The sequence below is a fragment of the Medicago truncatula genome, chromosome 5 (assembly GCF_003473485.1).
Source record: "Medicago truncatula cultivar Jemalong A17 chromosome 5, MtrunA17r5.0-ANR, whole genome shotgun sequence".
Lineage (NCBI taxonomy): Eukaryota > Viridiplantae > Streptophyta > Magnoliopsida > Fabales > Fabaceae > Medicago > Medicago truncatula.
This window is the reverse complement of record NC_053046.1, coordinates 36,562,914-36,579,116: the sequence shown is the minus strand read 5'-3', so window position 1 is coordinate 36,579,116 and position 16,203 is coordinate 36,562,914. Positions and strand designations below refer to the sequence as shown.

Below are 16,203 nucleotides of genomic sequence, written 5' to 3'. Positions count from 1 at the left end.
TATTGTAACAAATTATGCATATTTTTTTCTTATTTAAAAAACTAAACATATCTTTTCAAAAAAAACTAAAAATATCTTTTTCAATGACACCAACACTGTAACAAATATAATATCATATAATATAAATTCTTATCTTTTTAAATGACACTAAAAATATGGTATTCTTATAAAAAAAAAATGTTATACAGTATAATTGAAAAAGCAAAATCAAACAATTCAATGTTTTGTATAATATTTTGCCAAACAACTTTTAACTTAAAATTAACTTTAGAACTAAAAAAAATAAAGAAACCAAATAGATTTAACTTTTTTCTTAAAGGGCTTTATTTTAAAGTAGTTTTTAGACCGAAAAAAAAAAAAAAAGGATGGTCAAACGGTACCTATTCTATTACTACTCTACACAAAATAAGAAAATAATAAACGAATAAATAGATGGCATAATTTTATAAAAGTATATTTATTCATTATTTTTTGTCATAAATACGTAATGGAATACTCTCTCTTTTTCGAGATTATAACCTCCTATTTAAAGTCCATTTCAAAATTCCGCATTGGAGTCCATCTCAACGTAAACCATCGTTTTGGAGACCATTTCAAAATTCATATTCGTCAATTAAAGATCCTTCACCCATTGCAACCAGATAATAGACCCAGAGCCTCACTGATATCAACATCAACTATTGGTGCAAACCATTATGTATTTGCAAGAACAAGTATCTCCTCGTCGTCCATAATGCACACTCTAATACTAACTTTGTTGAGGGAATTAGAAAAAGATGCGTCCACATTGCATTGAATAGGATCTCGAGTTGTATCATTCCAAACCTTGTTGTTCCTGCCAACTTGTGAGTAAGGAGTCGACTCGTTCACAAATGTCTTAACTGTTTCAGTTGCATTATTCCAAAACTTGTTGTTTCTATGCTTCCACAGGCTCCACATGGCTCCAAATACTTGTTTTTGGTGAGCATCTAGCTGTCGCAGAATTGAGAATATATAATCCGCACAAGAGTACATAGGTTGCATTGCCTGCAAAATTGCATTTCAAAGACAAAATTATTTATCTTTTTCATATAATACTTGTTTTTGGGTCAAATTTGAAAATTGAAATTGGGGTCAATTTTCAAAAAATTTGAGGGGTCAAATTATATTTTTTGAAAAAATTGAAGGGCCAATTTACAATTTTTTTGAAAATTTAGGAAAATTTGAGGTCCAAAATGCAAATTTTGAAAACTTATAACAATGAAGAAATGTGAAATTATTAACTTTTAGGTGTCATTTGAAATTCTCTAAATTTAACTTGAACAAAATACTTCATAAATTTCCACCATTTTGAAAATCTTCAAATTATCATCCAATCAATAAAATTCACTTCAAAGAATTTGAATTCCCTCAAAACATTACATTATCTCAAAACATTCCCCATCCAAACACACTCTAATTTAATTTTCCCACAATGATAGAATTCCATACTTTATGCAAACAATTGCTTGTTCCTTTTCACGGAAATAATTGAAAAGAAAATGGCAATAGATACTCCTGCCATTAAATAAAATCAAATAAAATACACAAATTTTCAAATTTAAAATCAAATAAAAGAGGAGTATGGAAAATTTAACCAATAATTATTTTACGGGAGGAAGTCAAATATCATCATCATCACAAAGAAGTTTCATGAGCATGGGAGGTTACTTCTTTAAATGTTTGTAGGAAGTTACTTCTTTCTTTACCAAACTTTAGGTTAGGTTTTATTCGAAGGTAAGCCAACAATGATTCTCACTTCTTATCTAGAGGTCTAGAGGGACGTTGTCTTATGGTAGTCACTACATTTTTTAATATATTCCGACATGTATTATTACTACCTTGAAGAATTAAATAAGTTAAGTCTGCTTTTGTCAAAAAAATAATAATAATTGTAATGGTTAATGAGTTGCAACATCTTATTATATTCATTTTTTTAAGAAATTAAAATGGAATATATTAACAGCGTTGGAGACCCTTCATTTCAAGATGTACCAAAGGGACCAACCCGGAGCAATATCAATCACAAAGTATAATTACAAAAACAAGGTCGGTCGATACCCAGACAAGATAAACGGTTCGACCACCAATTCTGAATACCGTACACAAAAGTGATTTTATTGGCCTTTAGCCATCACAAAAAATGATATTTCACTTTTTCTAAGAGTTGATCAATAGGTGTTTCAATGTATTGAACAATCTGTAGTTTCTTTCATTCCACACCAGCCAAACACAAAGGATTATTATATTCATTAATCATCATTGAATAATATTTAACCACATATTTAATATTTAATATGTACTCCCTTTAGCCACCGGTATAAATAAAACATCGTTTTTAAGTTTATCAAATGATTAATGTATCTTATCAATATTATAGACCAATTCCATATAGTTATTCTATGAATTAAAAATTTGTTTCTTATAAAACAGTGATCGTATTTATCTATTTTTTCTGTGTCAAAATAACACAAATATTTATCAAAGTTTCCCATTATTTCTTTAGCAGCTACCGAATATTCTTTGTGCTAACAGTACCACAGTGCAATCCGCAGTAAGGCGAACCTTTGGACCATGAATGAAAGACTTAACTTTAAAAAGGAGTAAATGTTTTCATTTTGATGTTAATGAATGCACTTACTCATTACTCTCTATTTCTAGATCAGTGTTGATTAAGGATTTCTCACACAATTTTATTTAATGTCAGACATATTTAGGTTCTTAGACCATCCACAATTAATGGTGGGTGCTTCATCTATTTAACATCATATTAAATAGGCACCTCCGTTGTGGAGCATAATAATATATGGGTGGATATGGAAGCACCCTCTCTCTCATCATTTTTCATGGCTCACATTTAATAAATCTTAATAAAATAAATAAATTTTGTTGAAATGTAATGATATAAAATTATTTGTATGCCCTATTTAATAATTTCTTTTGAGGTGCTGGGTTGGAGAAAATTAGTGCTTACTAAGTATTACCATAAACGTCTTTTCATATTTTGTCTTGTTCATTAAAATGTTCCTTGAGGGAAGATTGATATTCATTTACTTGAAAACATATCTGTACATGTATGTTTATTTTCAATAACAATAAAATATCACAGTATTTCATTTTTAAAATCATCTTGAACTACACTCAAAAGAATATATTTCTTGTATAAATAAATGATACCATGCAATCCCTTGCAAAATTAACGGCATTTCCAAACAAATACCATATGTATAAATATAATGTAACCAACTACACAGATAGGAATTGACATAGTACAAAATAACAAAACTAAAAACACACGTAAGGAATACAAGATTTGTCCATCAAGGTAGACACCATTATTTTCTTATCAAAGTAGTAATAGTTCCTAGCACGGTAATTTCTGTTTAATTTCAAGCAACTTCACTATAATATCTTTTGTGAGCATTCTCTGAGTAGGGAATTCTTCAGAACATGCAATTCCTATATTAGCAAACATCACTAGACACTCCTTTATGCTACTTTCCACAACCTTTGTTTGATCTTCAACAAATGACACAAGCAAGCATGGATCCACTATATCAAGAATTCCTTCTGGAATTTTCATCTTACAAAATTTGTGTAAGCTTAGATTCTCACAAAAGATGTTATCTGTTGGTCTCTTTCCAGTAAGCATCTCTAACAGAAGAATTCCATAGCTATAGATATCTCCCTGTGGTGATACCATACCACCTGATCCATTCTCTATTCAAACAAAGACCATTCTTTAGAAGAAAAAAAAAATTAAGCAATGGAGAATATATCAAATACAGGTGCATAATGATTAAAAGAAAATCATTTTTTAATATAATGAGAAAGCTATTAAAATTGTGTGAGAGATAAAGATAAAGGAAGGTCACAAGCACATGAAAGACATTTTAAAGGATGTATAGCAACAAAATAAGATCATAGAAAGAACTTTACCAGGAGGAATATATCCTATAGTTCCTTTAATTGTGGAGGAAATAACTTGATTTTTACTTGAATATTCTGTAGCTCCATGGAGGAACCTAGCTAAGCCAAAGTCTCCTAAGTGGGCCACACCGTCATCATCAAGAAGAACATTGCTTGGCTTAACATCACAATGAACTACAACTTGCTCTGTATCATTGTGAAGATAATCCAATGCATGAGCTACGTCGAGAGCAATGTCTAACCTTTGTGTGAAATTGAGATTCAGATTTCTAGACTCATGATCTTCGTTACCATGCAACAGGTTTTCCAGATTCCCACTAGGCATGAACTCAAAAACAATGGCCTTAAAATCTTCACCATTATAATCAACACTTGAACAACAAGTTAGGATTTTGACAAGATTACGGTGCTTCATCTTTCCTAAAGCATTGCATTCCGCAATGAAACTCTTTGCTGCTCCACGTGTTTCAAGATTCAACACCTTTACAGCAATAGGTTTTTCAAAGTAGAGAATAGATCCTTTGTAAACAGAACCGAAGCTTCCTGTACCGACCAAATTGGATGAAGAAAATCCATTGGTTGCTTCATGTAGCTCTCCATAAGTAACCCTCAAGCTCCCGTTTATCAAAGATGGTGAAGAAGATAACCTTTTGGGCTTTCTCGTGAGAAAGTGAACGATTGTAAAAGCTATGACAGAGATCACAACCCCACCAATTACACTGATGAGGATAAGTTTCTTTTTTGGAGTTCTTTTGTGCTTCTTGGCAGGTACCTTAAGACATGGAGGAAGTTTCAATTGAGGTATTCCTCCACAAAGGTTCTTGTTTCCAGTTAGTGAAATTGCGGAGATCTTGCTGAAGACACCTCTTGTGGGAACCTCACCATAAAGATTGTTAAAAGACAAGTCCAAAGTATTCAAAAATGTTAGATTTTCTAGTTCAGAGGGGATTATGCTTGAAAAATTATTGCCAGAAAGGTCTAAGATTTCAAGGGACCTTAAAGAGGAACCCAAGAACAAAGGTATACTTCCATGAAAGAAGTTTCCCCCCAATCCAAGTACTGTCAATGCCAAGCAAGAAGCTAGTTCCCTAGGAATTTCACCAGACAACTTATTTAAGCCTAGATACAATTGTGAAAGTTGTTTCAAGTTACCAAACTCTGAAGGAATGGGACCGGTCAAGGAATTATTGGCTAAGCCAAGATATATTAAACCATCTAGATAGCCAAATGTTTGATTGGGAATATCACCACTCAAGTTGTTACTATAAAAATATAATTTCTGCAATTTGGTGCAATTTCTTATGGTAAATGGAATGCTTCCTTCCAATTTATTACTAGATAGACCTAGTTCAGACAAGACTGTAAGATTGCCAATGACTATAGGAATTTTACCAGATAATTTGTTACCATCCAAGCCCAATATTCCTAGATTCTTAAGCTTTCCAATTGATTCAGGAATTGTTCCCTCAAATAAATTGTTTGAAATTTCCAAGACTGTTAAATCGATTAGTTGTCCAATTGTTTCAGGTATCACTCCATGTATTTGATTAGACTCCATATGAAGCAAACGAAGATGAGTGGAAAAGTTTCCTATAAGGTTCGGCAAAACACCACCAAAATTATTGTTAAAAAGATAGATCATTGACAATTGTGTACAGTTGGTTAACGATGAAAGAAAATCCAAATCGTGAGCTCCTCCATTCCCAAAATTAACTCCTCCAATATTAAACCATTCAAGTTTATTTAATCGACCCAAAGTAAGAGGTATTGTCCCATGCAAACTATTATATGATATATCAAACATTTTCAATTCAGTGAGGTTGGATACTGAAAACGGAAAAGGTCCGCTTATTTGGTTGGTTGATACTAGGAATGCTATAAGATTGGGAAAAACAAGATTCAGATTGGTTGGAAGACTACCGGATAAGTTGTTTAACCCAAGATCAAAAACTTGAATATTTGATAGGTTGTAAAGAGAATGAGGAATTTCACCTGACAAATTATTTGAATGTAGAATCAACATTTTCAAACTTGACAACATACCCAAAGAACAAGGTATTCTTCCTTTCAAGTGATTTTGTCCAAGTGATATATTTTGGAGTGATGAAACATTTCCCATGGATGATGGAATAGTACCAACTAGATTATTGGCAACGAGATTCAGTTGAGTAAGTTGCATCATTGACCCAAACCATTTCGGAATTCTTCCGGTGAGTCGATTGATTCCTAAAAAAATTCCCTTGATGGTCGTGCAGTTAGAGAGTTCCATAGGAACCTCACCATGAAGATTGTTGTCGCTTAAGTCAAGAAGATGCAATCGCTTTAAACGACCAACCTGACTTGGAATTTCACCATGCAAATTAACATTTCTAAGCTTTAGTCTTCTGATAAATGTTAGATTTCCCAATGATGGTCCGAGAGTGCCACCCAGTGTTTGATTTTCCAAATGCAAGGCAGAGACTCTCATGTGACGACGACCACATGTAACTCCTTGCCATTCACAGAAATGTAAAGACTCATTCCATGATGGAAGAGAGTCTGGTACACCATTTGTGAGCTTTTCCTTCAAAGCAAGCTTATCAGTCTGCGAACTCAAAGAAAGAGCAGCAGCTGTTGATGGTATGAAATAATACACCAACATTTGGCTAGCAAAGCAGAAAAGAAACATCATACTATTCCTCATTTTGCTCTTTGAAAATATTTATTATGAGTAACCAAATACATATGCAGCTTTTAGATATATGATTGGATATATTAAGAGAAGTACTCATGTGGAGTAGACAAGTGCTTTGTGGTCGTAAATTAGACAAGTTGGGGGAATTCATTTCATACTTTTCTGGTTGACTTGGAAATGAAGACTTTACTTAAAACAGGAGGTATTTAACTTTGGATGTGATATTATTAATTGCAAGCTAGCTACACAAGACTTGCAACCCGCTACGACTTGACTTACAACCCACTCCCATAAATATATATATTTTATAATATCTACTAACTTTGAATATTCTCAAAAAAAAAAAAAAAAACTTTGAATCACCATTTAAAAAAACTAATTTTTTTTTTAATAATTTCAATGTCAATGATAATTAAATTTCAATATTATATCTAAAATAGTTCTTTCATTTCAATAAATATTTTTAAAATCCCTAAAATAATAAGGACTATTCTTCAAAGTTACGCAAAATGTAGGGACCAAAAACATATTTAACCCTAAAATAATTGAAACTCACTAACTACTACATCAGTATTCCGTTAGAGAATTAACAGCAGTGACTAATTTTAATAACGGGGATAAAATATGAGGATTTTAAAAATATTTAATGAAATGTAGTTCTTCAAAGGGACACAAAATGTAAGGACTAAAAATATATTTAACCTTTTAATTAAAATCATATGTATACACCTTTGTGACTTTTAAATAGTAACAAAATATCTCTCAAAATAAAGTAACAAACTGTGTGTTTATCTTTTACCAACAATATAACAAATATAATAAAAATTCTTATCTTTTTCTATAACACCAATAATATATCATTCTTACAGACAAATTTATTAAAAGATATAACTGGAATAATAAAAAAAATCCAGCCCAAAACTTTTTTTTTTGTTATATCTTTACATATTGGTATAGATGTATGATTATTCCAAAGACCGTCCACCTAACAAATTTAAATCTCATACATCAAAATCGTGATTTTGGCTGGAGACTGTTTGAATTGCCAACGTTATCATAAAAGCCACTTATGTATTCTCTGCCATAGTCCCTAATCATACCACCAAATCCTGCTATGCGTGGCGTTGTTTGTGTTATAAGTTAGTTTGTTTAGGTCACTTGCTTTCCAAGGTAGTTGGAACTTCTACACTAATAAGCTGTTGTATAAAGCATTGTATCAACTCTATTGAATAATGAGAATTCATTTCACCTCACAATTGGTATCAGGAGCCCCGTTAAGGGACATTTATCATGTTTAGCATAAACATCATAGTTTTTACAAAAATGCAGTTTTTGGAGGGAAGATAGTTACAATAATTTTTCTCAGTTAATTACAATGTTTTTCATTGCAAGTTCTTTCATAGATCTTCATCAAGATACTTCTTTCTTCTTCAATCCTTCTCATGCATTCTTCAAACTGATTTGAAGCTTTAGCTATGGTGGAACAACAAGCATTCATGCCTCTTGCGAATCCCAAGTTTGATGGGTTCTATGATAATTCGGCATAACTCATGGAGAATTTATTTCGATCAAAAGAATATTGGGGTTTGAAGGAAACTAGAATCACCATAGCCCCACCAAATGCAACTCCTGAACAACTTAAAGTTGTAGCAAGATCAAATACCGGTAAAGAATTATCTTTTCCAATCTATTGATAGATCAATTCTGGAAACAATTATTGTGCACAATACTTCTAAAGATATATGGGATTCTATGAAAATAAAATATCAAGGTTCCACAAAGGTTAAACATGCACAACTTCAAGCTATACGTTCTAAATTTGAAGCTTTGGCTATGAAAGAAGGAGAGTCTATAAATAATTACTTCAGAAGAACTTTGAAAATTGAAAACAAGATGTTTGCTCATGGCGATAGAAAGGAAGAAATTGTGATTTTTGAGAAGATTTTTAGATCCATGACATCAAGATTCAACTATGTGGTGTGTACTATAGAAGAATCTAATGATGTTACCACTCTTTCTATTGATGAACTGCAATGCAGATTACTTGTGCAAGAAGCAAGAATGAATTCTCATAAGGAAAATGATGATGAATAAGCCTTGAATATGACACACCCAATAAGGGGTTATGGACGTGGAAGAGGATGTGTTAAAACTAGAAGGCTGGAAGACGAAGACAAGCTAGAGACCTTGTTGAATGTTATAAGTGTCACAAACTGGGGCATTATCATAATGAATGTCCTAGCCGGGAAAGTGAAAATGCAAATTTTGCTGAATTTCATGACAGTGAAGAATTTTTGCTTATGGCTCAAAAAAAGATGAGTACTACAACAACAGAAGAAGTTTGGTTCCTAGATTTAGGTTGTAGCAATTGATGACTAAATTTGGCAACTGAACCAAACCATTTCCAAGTAATAAAGTTGTAAGTAAAATCGTCTCCACGGGGATTGTCGTTCTGATGCAACGTTTAGTGGCGATTAGGATTATTTGAATCCCTTCTCTCTCTTTATTGGGATTAATGCAAACATTTATCTGTTATGAAACGAGGGTTCTTATTCAAATGGTTGGTTGGGTGGAATTAAAATGTACCTCTAGATGTCATGTTGGTCCTCAATCATCCTAAAGGCCATACCTGCTATACAAGGTAAAGGTTTGTAACTCCTATAGATTTTTGTATGCGGTCGGATAGTTATTAAGACGGGGAATTACACCCTCATATCATGGAAACATTGATTTGATTTCATTCAAATTAGCTATAGCATCTTTTATCAACATTCGATGAGCAGGAGACTCTTCAGAACATGCAACTCCAATTGCAGCAAACATCACCAAACAATTCCTAATCTTGTTTTCCACAATCCCTGTATCATCTTCAGCAAATGGTAAAAGCAAATGTGAATCTACTATCTCAAGGATTCCTTCTGGAATTTTCATTTTGCAGAATTCATGCAGACTTAGACTCTCAGAAAACATGTTATCTGTTGGTCTCTTTCCGGTGAGCATCTCTAACAGAAGAATCCCAAAGCTATAGATATCTCCATGTGGTGATACTGGAACACCTGTCCCGTACTCTTTTTCAAACAACAACATCAACAGTTTAGGAAAAAAAATAAACAAACGAATATGTGTAGTGTGGGTGTGTGTGTGTGTGTTTGTACATGTATCAAATTTGAGCTCATTGATCATAAATAAAGCAATTTAAAAGTAAGTAATATGACTGTGACAATTGTCATGGTCAAGGCTTAAAATATCGAGTTTCAAAGCTAAAACATTGTTTGTATACGACACTTTGTGATTCATATATATCTAATATAAATCACAATAAACTATTTAGTAGGTGAAAATATTTCTAAAATAAAACATGGGATATAAGGCTATATTTGAGTGTACCAGGACACTCACTCTTTAAATTCATAGTTAAATGAATTGTTTTTTGAAGAAAAATATTATTTTTTTTTATCATTTATTATAATAACTAAATCTTATTCATCAAAAGTGTCAACAAGAAATAATTTTTTATTTTTTAAAATTTTTATCACTCATAATTGAGAACATTCATTATTTTTTACGATAATATGTAAAAAAAGTTACTATGATTCTTATAAACAATTAAATGATGTTTTTTCTTATGAAATGTTATTCTATAAAATATAAAAATTGACAAATAGCTATTTACTACATAAAAAATGATCGTTCATTTATAAAATTAAGAAGCAAGAGTACCGGTACACCTCATTTTGTGAGTTTACCTGATTTCTAGACTCATGTTCTTCGTTACCATGCAACATGTTTTCTAAACTCCCATTGGGCATGAACTCAAAAACAATAGCCTTGGAACTCTTCACCATTATAATCAACACTTGAGCAACACGTTAGGATTTTGACAAGATTACGGTGCCTCATCTTTCCTAAAGCATTGCATATTCCGCAATGAAACTCTTTGCTGCTCCACGTGTTTCAAGATTCAACACCTTTAACACAATAGGTCTTTCAAAGTTTGGAAGAGATCCTTTGTAAACAGAGCCAAAGCTTCATGTACCAACCAAATTGGATGAAGAAAACCCAATGGTTGCTTCATGTAGCTCTCCATATAGGTAACCCTCAAGCTCCCGTTTATCAAAGATGGTGAAGAAGGTAACCTTTTGGGCTTTCTGATCAGCAAGGGGACGACTATCAAAGCAATGAAAGAGATCAAACCCAAACCAATTACACTGAGGATGATAGGTTTCTAGAATTAAAGTCACAGATACGAGAATAAAGTATATACAATAGATAAGTGAATATTGGTCATATTTACTTGCTTAATACGATATTTATTTAAAGAGTGAATATTTCATTTTGAGTGTCAAGCTATCATCGATCATTCCAGTAAGGCAGAGAGCAAAACGACAGTGTGGAAATTAAATTAAGGAGAGAAATGAAATATAGCTACTTGCCCGCGGACACGTCCTAACAATTTTTTTATTTTTTTTTTCTTAAAAAAACATACCCAAAACGTAATTCATTTTCTATTTTTTTTAATTTGTGTATTCTAGCGACCGGTTAAATTTGGAAATCTACATGAATGTTACTTAACTACGATAAAAGGGTGAATTTGACTCTCCGAGAAAATTAATACCCAATAACCAAATATATATATATATATATATATATATATATAGAGAGAGAGAGAGAGAGCAACTCAACTATCTAACTAACCATGATTAACAACCTAACTATAGTTGACAGATATATTGTTAGAACTTTTGTTGTGGGTCTGCTGCAATAATTTGATCAAAAAGATAATGAAGATGAAATATGCACATAAATTCGAAAGATTGTTGTATATCTTGATTGTTAAGAGACTGCTGCACTTGAAACCTGAAAAGTTTAATGGTTATGCATGTAAAACTCAAAGCGCATATGGGGGTTGCCACACTAATCTTTAGGTTCGATTCGCACCCACCAATAACTGTATATTGGATGTATATTGGATGCAATAGGAATGACCAGCGAATCCCCCTCAGGATACTATGAGTTCCTTGATGTGTATTGCACAACCACACCAAGCGTATCTCCTAATAGTATTTTACAGATTTATGGTTACAACAATTCACTCATGCATTAGAGAATTGATGGATGATTTAGAGTAAGAGAATGAGGAAGAATTATGTTTTTGATGCAACAAAATTCTTGTTTTTGTTGTGTGTTGTTGTGTGTCAAATTAATGCCCAAATGTCAAGCATTTATAGTGCATTATATGACTTTTCACATGAGAGAAAACACTCATTTGACTTGAATCAATGTTATGATTCATTAAACACCTTTTTATCAAATGTTATGATCATATACACTTGAATCAATGCTAAGGTTCATTAAGCACCTCTTTGTCAAAGGTTATAATCATATACACTTAAATCAATGCTAAGGTTCATTAAGCACTCATTTGCCAAAGGTTCCAATGTATATGAAAGATTCTCATAAAGAGTTACAACTCTTGATGAAAAGTTACAACTTTTGATTCTAAAGTGATTCCATTCTTTTAGAAATTACCAACATATATGAATCAGATAGTAGTTGTATTACTTTTTTTTCTTTCACTAGTTCCTTTCCTTCAAAACCAAAATATGATAATGGTCTACATGTCATATGATTGACAAAAAAAAAATTAAGACAAATGCCAGATACATTTAGGTTTTTACAAGAAAAATATTTGGTGATAATTTGATCCCCAAATTTTTTAAAAATATCTAGATCAGAAAATTCAATTTTCATCCACTTTCATTTCTCCTTTCCTCTTTCTCAATTAAAGGACTTAAAGATATATGTAAACATGAATGCACATATGTTGGTACAGTACAACAATTATATCAAAAATTTGTGTAACGAAACACCTATTTTATTCAAAAGATCATTTCTTTTACCAATTTATTTCCTCTTTTAGTGAAGAAATTGATTGCAACACGAGAGTTGTAAGCGCAATCATTAAGTTAAAAACATCTACTTTATTCAATTTCCATTTCTTTCACCAATTTATTTCCTGTTTCTGTTAAAAAAATTGATTGCAAAGTTCTGCATTAGTAGACTTAGAAATAATGCAGAATTTGGATTGGTCATTTGATGTAGATGTATTAAACCCCTAATAACTTTATATTATCTTCCCAGTATCATACTTTGTAAAGAAAGTTTACGGGTTCAGAATATGAAAATTATTATCTCCACCATAGTATGTATAAATAATAATAGTATTTTATGTAAAACAAACATGAATCTCATGACAGGTATATATTGAACTAATTTTCTCCCTGTGTGTTACACATGAGGAATATAAAACTTTTCAATCATCCAAGCGAACAACTTATTTTCATCTCAAGGTAGTAGTAGTACCTAGCAGAGCAACTTCTGCTTAATTTCCAGCAACTTCACTGTAACATTTTTTATCAACATTCGATGAGTAGGGAATTCTTCGGAACATGCAACTCCTATTTTAGCAAACATCACTAGACACTCCATCATTAGTGTCTGATCTTTAAGAAATGGCATAAGCAAATGTGAATCCACTATCTCAAGAATTTCTACGGGAATTTTCATCTTACAGAATTTGTGAAGGCTAAGATTCTCGCAAAACATGCTATCTGTTGGTCTCTTTCCAGTGAGCATCTCTAACAGTAGAATCCCAAAGCTGTAAACATCTCCCTGTGGAGATACTGGAACACCTGCTCCATATTCTATTCAAATAACAACAATTCTTTAGCAAAATAATTAACGGTTGGAGTATATATCAAATACTGATGCATACTGATTATAAGCAAATCAAATTTATTAGAATGAGAAAATTACTAAAATTTTGTTAAAGATTGGCAAGACATTCTAAATGACAGTAACAAATAAGTGATAGAAAGAACTTTACCAGGAGGAACATATCCTATAGTTCCCTTAATTGTGGAAGAATTAACTTGATCTTTACTTGAATGGTCTCTGGTTCCAAGAATGAGCCTAGCTAAGCCAAAGTCTCCCAAGTGGGCTACAGTGTCATCGTCCAGAAGAACGTTGCTCGGCTTAATATCACAGTGAACTATGGATTTCTCTGTACCATTGTGAAGATAATCGAGTGCATGAGCTACATCAAGAGCAATGTCAACTCTGTGTCTGAGGCTGAGATTATGATTTCCAGACCCTTCGTTATCATGCAGAAGCTTTTCTAGACTTCCCTTAGGCATGAACTCAAAAACAATAGCCTTGAACTCTTCACCCTTATAATCAATGCTTGAACAACAAGTTAGGATCTTGACAAGATTTCGGTGCTTCATCTTTCCTAGAGCTTCACATTCTGCTTTGAAACTCTTTGCTGCTCCACGTGTTTTAAGATTCAACACCTTTACAACAATGGGTTTTTCAAAGTTGAGAAGAGATCCTTTGTAAACAGAACCAAAACTTCCTGTTCCAACCAAATTGGATGAAGAAAAGCCATCGGTTGCTTCATGTAGCTCTCTATAAGTAATCATCAAATTCCCTTTTTGCAAAGATGGTGAAGAAGGTAACATTTTGGTCTTTCTTGGAAGAAAATGGAAAATTATAAAAACTATGAAAGAGATCAAAACCACGCCGATTACACTGACAAGGATAAGTTTCTTTTTGAGTGATCTTTTGTGTTTTTTGGCGGGTAACTTTGAACATGGAGGAAGTTTCAATTGAAGTATTCCTCCACAAAGGTTTTTGTTTCCGGTTAATGAAATTGCCGAAACATTGCTAAAGACACCTTCTACGGGAACATCACCATAGAGATTGTTAAAAGACAGGTTCAAAGTATTTAAAAGTGTGAGATTTTCTAGTTCAAAGGGTATTGTACTTGAGAAACTGTTATTAGAAATGTCTAATATTTCTAAAGATCTTAAAGAACCCAAGAATGAAGGTATACCTCCATGGAAAAAGTTGTTCTTCAACACAAGCTTTGTTAATGTAAAACAAGCACCTAGGTCATTTGGGATTTCACCAGACAACTTGTTTTCATTTAGATACAAACTAGAAATATGCTTCAAGTTACCAAACCCTAAAGGAAGGGGGCCAGTCAGGGAGTTTATAGACAAGTCAAGGTCTACTAAATTTTCTAGATAGCTAATTGTTTGGTTGGGTATATGACCACTCAATTTGTTATCAGAAATGTTTAATGACTGCAAGTTGGTACAATATCTCAGGGTAAATGGAATGCTTCCTTGAAATTTATTTCTATTCAAATATAGTTCAGACAACATAGTAAGATTGCCAATACTATTAGGAATATTACCATATAATTTGTTTTCTCCCAAGAACAATTTCACTAGATTATTTAACTTTCCAATTGAATTTGGTATTGTTCCCTCAAGGAAATTGTTTCCTATGTCTAAGTATGTTAAACCGGTAAGTTGTCCAATTCCTTTAGGTATGGCTCCATATATTTGATTCATCCCCATATCAAGCCAACTAAGATGGGTTGAAAAGTTTCCTGTAAAATGTGGCAATTCCCCACCAAATCTATTTTCATGAAGAACAAGCTCTGTCAATTCAGTGCAGTTGGTTAGCGGGAAAAGAAAGTCCAAATCATGAGCCTTTCCACTCCCAAAATTATTTTTGGCGATTTGAAAAAATTCAAGTTTAATTAATCTACCCAAAGTAAGAAGTATTGGCCCGTTAAAAAAATTATCTCCTAAATCAAACCATCGCAATTCAGTGAGGTTGAATACTGAAGGCGGAAAATTCCCGGTCATTTGATTCACTCCTACCAAGAATTCTACAAGATTGGGAAAAACAAGATTCATATTTGATGGAAGACTACCGAATAAGTTGTTTACCCCAAGATCAAAAGATTTCATATTTGATAGGTTGTAAAGTGAATGAGGAATTTCACCTGACAAATTATTTCCACCTAGATACAATAAATTCAAACTTGACAACTTACCCAAAGAATCAGGTATGCTTCCTTCCAGGTGATTTTGTGTAAGTGATATATTTTGGAGTGATGAAACATTTCCTAGGGAGGATGGGATAGTACCAACTAGATTATTGCCACGGAGTTTCAATCGAATGAGTTGCATCATTGACCCAAACCTTGTCGGAATTCTTCCAATGAGTTGATTGAAGCCCAGATTAATTACTTTGATATTTGAGCAATTAGTGAGCTCCATAGGAATCTCTCCTTGAAGTTTGCTGTTGTTGGTTAAGTGAAGAATTTGCAGCCGCTTCAAACGACCAACTTGTTTTGGAATTTCACCATGCAAGTCGACGTTTGAAAGGTAGAGTTTTCTAAGAAATGTTAGATTTCCCAATGATGGTCCGAGAGTACCACCCAATATTTGATTCTCCAAATGCAAAGAAATGACTCTCATGTGACGACGACCACATGTAATCCCTTGCCATTCACAGAAATGTAGAGACTCATTCCATGATGGCAGAGAATCAGACACACCATTTGTAAGCTTTTCTTTCAAAGCAAGCAAAGCAAGTTTATCAGTCTGTGAACTCAAAGCAAAAGCAACAGTAATTGCTGATGACAGGAAATAATGCAACAAAATTTGGCTAGCAAAGCAAAGAAAAAATATCGACATAAAAGTCCTCATTTTTCTATTGAA

The 16,203-nt window shown here is 32.7% G+C and overlaps 2 protein-coding genes across 2 annotated transcripts; both read right to left on the bottom strand.

The window, feature by feature from the left end:
- Positions 1-3,231: 3,231 nt before the first annotated feature.
- On the bottom strand, positions 3,232-6,716 carry LOC11426548 (probable LRR receptor-like serine/threonine-protein kinase At3g47570). The gene is made up of 2 exons (XM_003616558.3): positions 3,958-6,716; positions 3,232-3,738 (listed from the first exon to the last, which is right to left on the bottom strand). Exons 1-2 carry the CDS (start codon positions 6,629-6,631, stop codon positions 3,383-3,385), a joined length of 3,030 nt encoding a protein of 1,009 aa, XP_003616606.1. The 5' UTR covers positions 6,632-6,716; the 3' UTR covers positions 3,232-3,382.
- A 6,085-nt stretch (positions 6,717-12,801) lies between these two features.
- Positions 12,802-16,203, bottom strand: LOC11415807 (probable LRR receptor-like serine/threonine-protein kinase At3g47570). Its single transcript, XM_003616556.4, has 2 exons — positions 13,509-16,203; positions 12,802-13,326 (listed from the first exon to the last, which is right to left on the bottom strand). The coding sequence occupies exons 1-2, from the start codon at positions 16,189-16,191 to the stop codon at positions 12,986-12,988; spliced, it is 3,024 nt and encodes a 1,007-aa protein (XP_003616604.2). The 5' UTR covers positions 16,192-16,203; the 3' UTR covers positions 12,802-12,985.

Bases quoted from the DNA above. Each gene is read 5' to 3' on its own strand.
- LOC11426548 (XM_003616558.3), bottom strand. From the start codon at position 6,631: ATGAGGAATAGTATGATGTTTCTTTTCTGCTTTGCTAGCCAAATGTTG. The intron at 3,739-3,957 runs GTAAAGTTCTTT...TTGTTTGAATAG, and splicing joins TATAGGATATATTCCTCCTG to AGAATGGATCAGGTGGTATG.
- LOC11415807 (XM_003616556.4), bottom strand. From the start codon at position 16,191: ATGAGGACTTTTATGTCGATATTTTTTCTTTGCTTTGCTAGCCAAATT. The intron at 13,327-13,508 runs GTAAAGTTCTTT...TTATTTGAATAG, and splicing joins TATAGGATATGTTCCTCCTG to AATATGGAGCAGGTGTTCCA.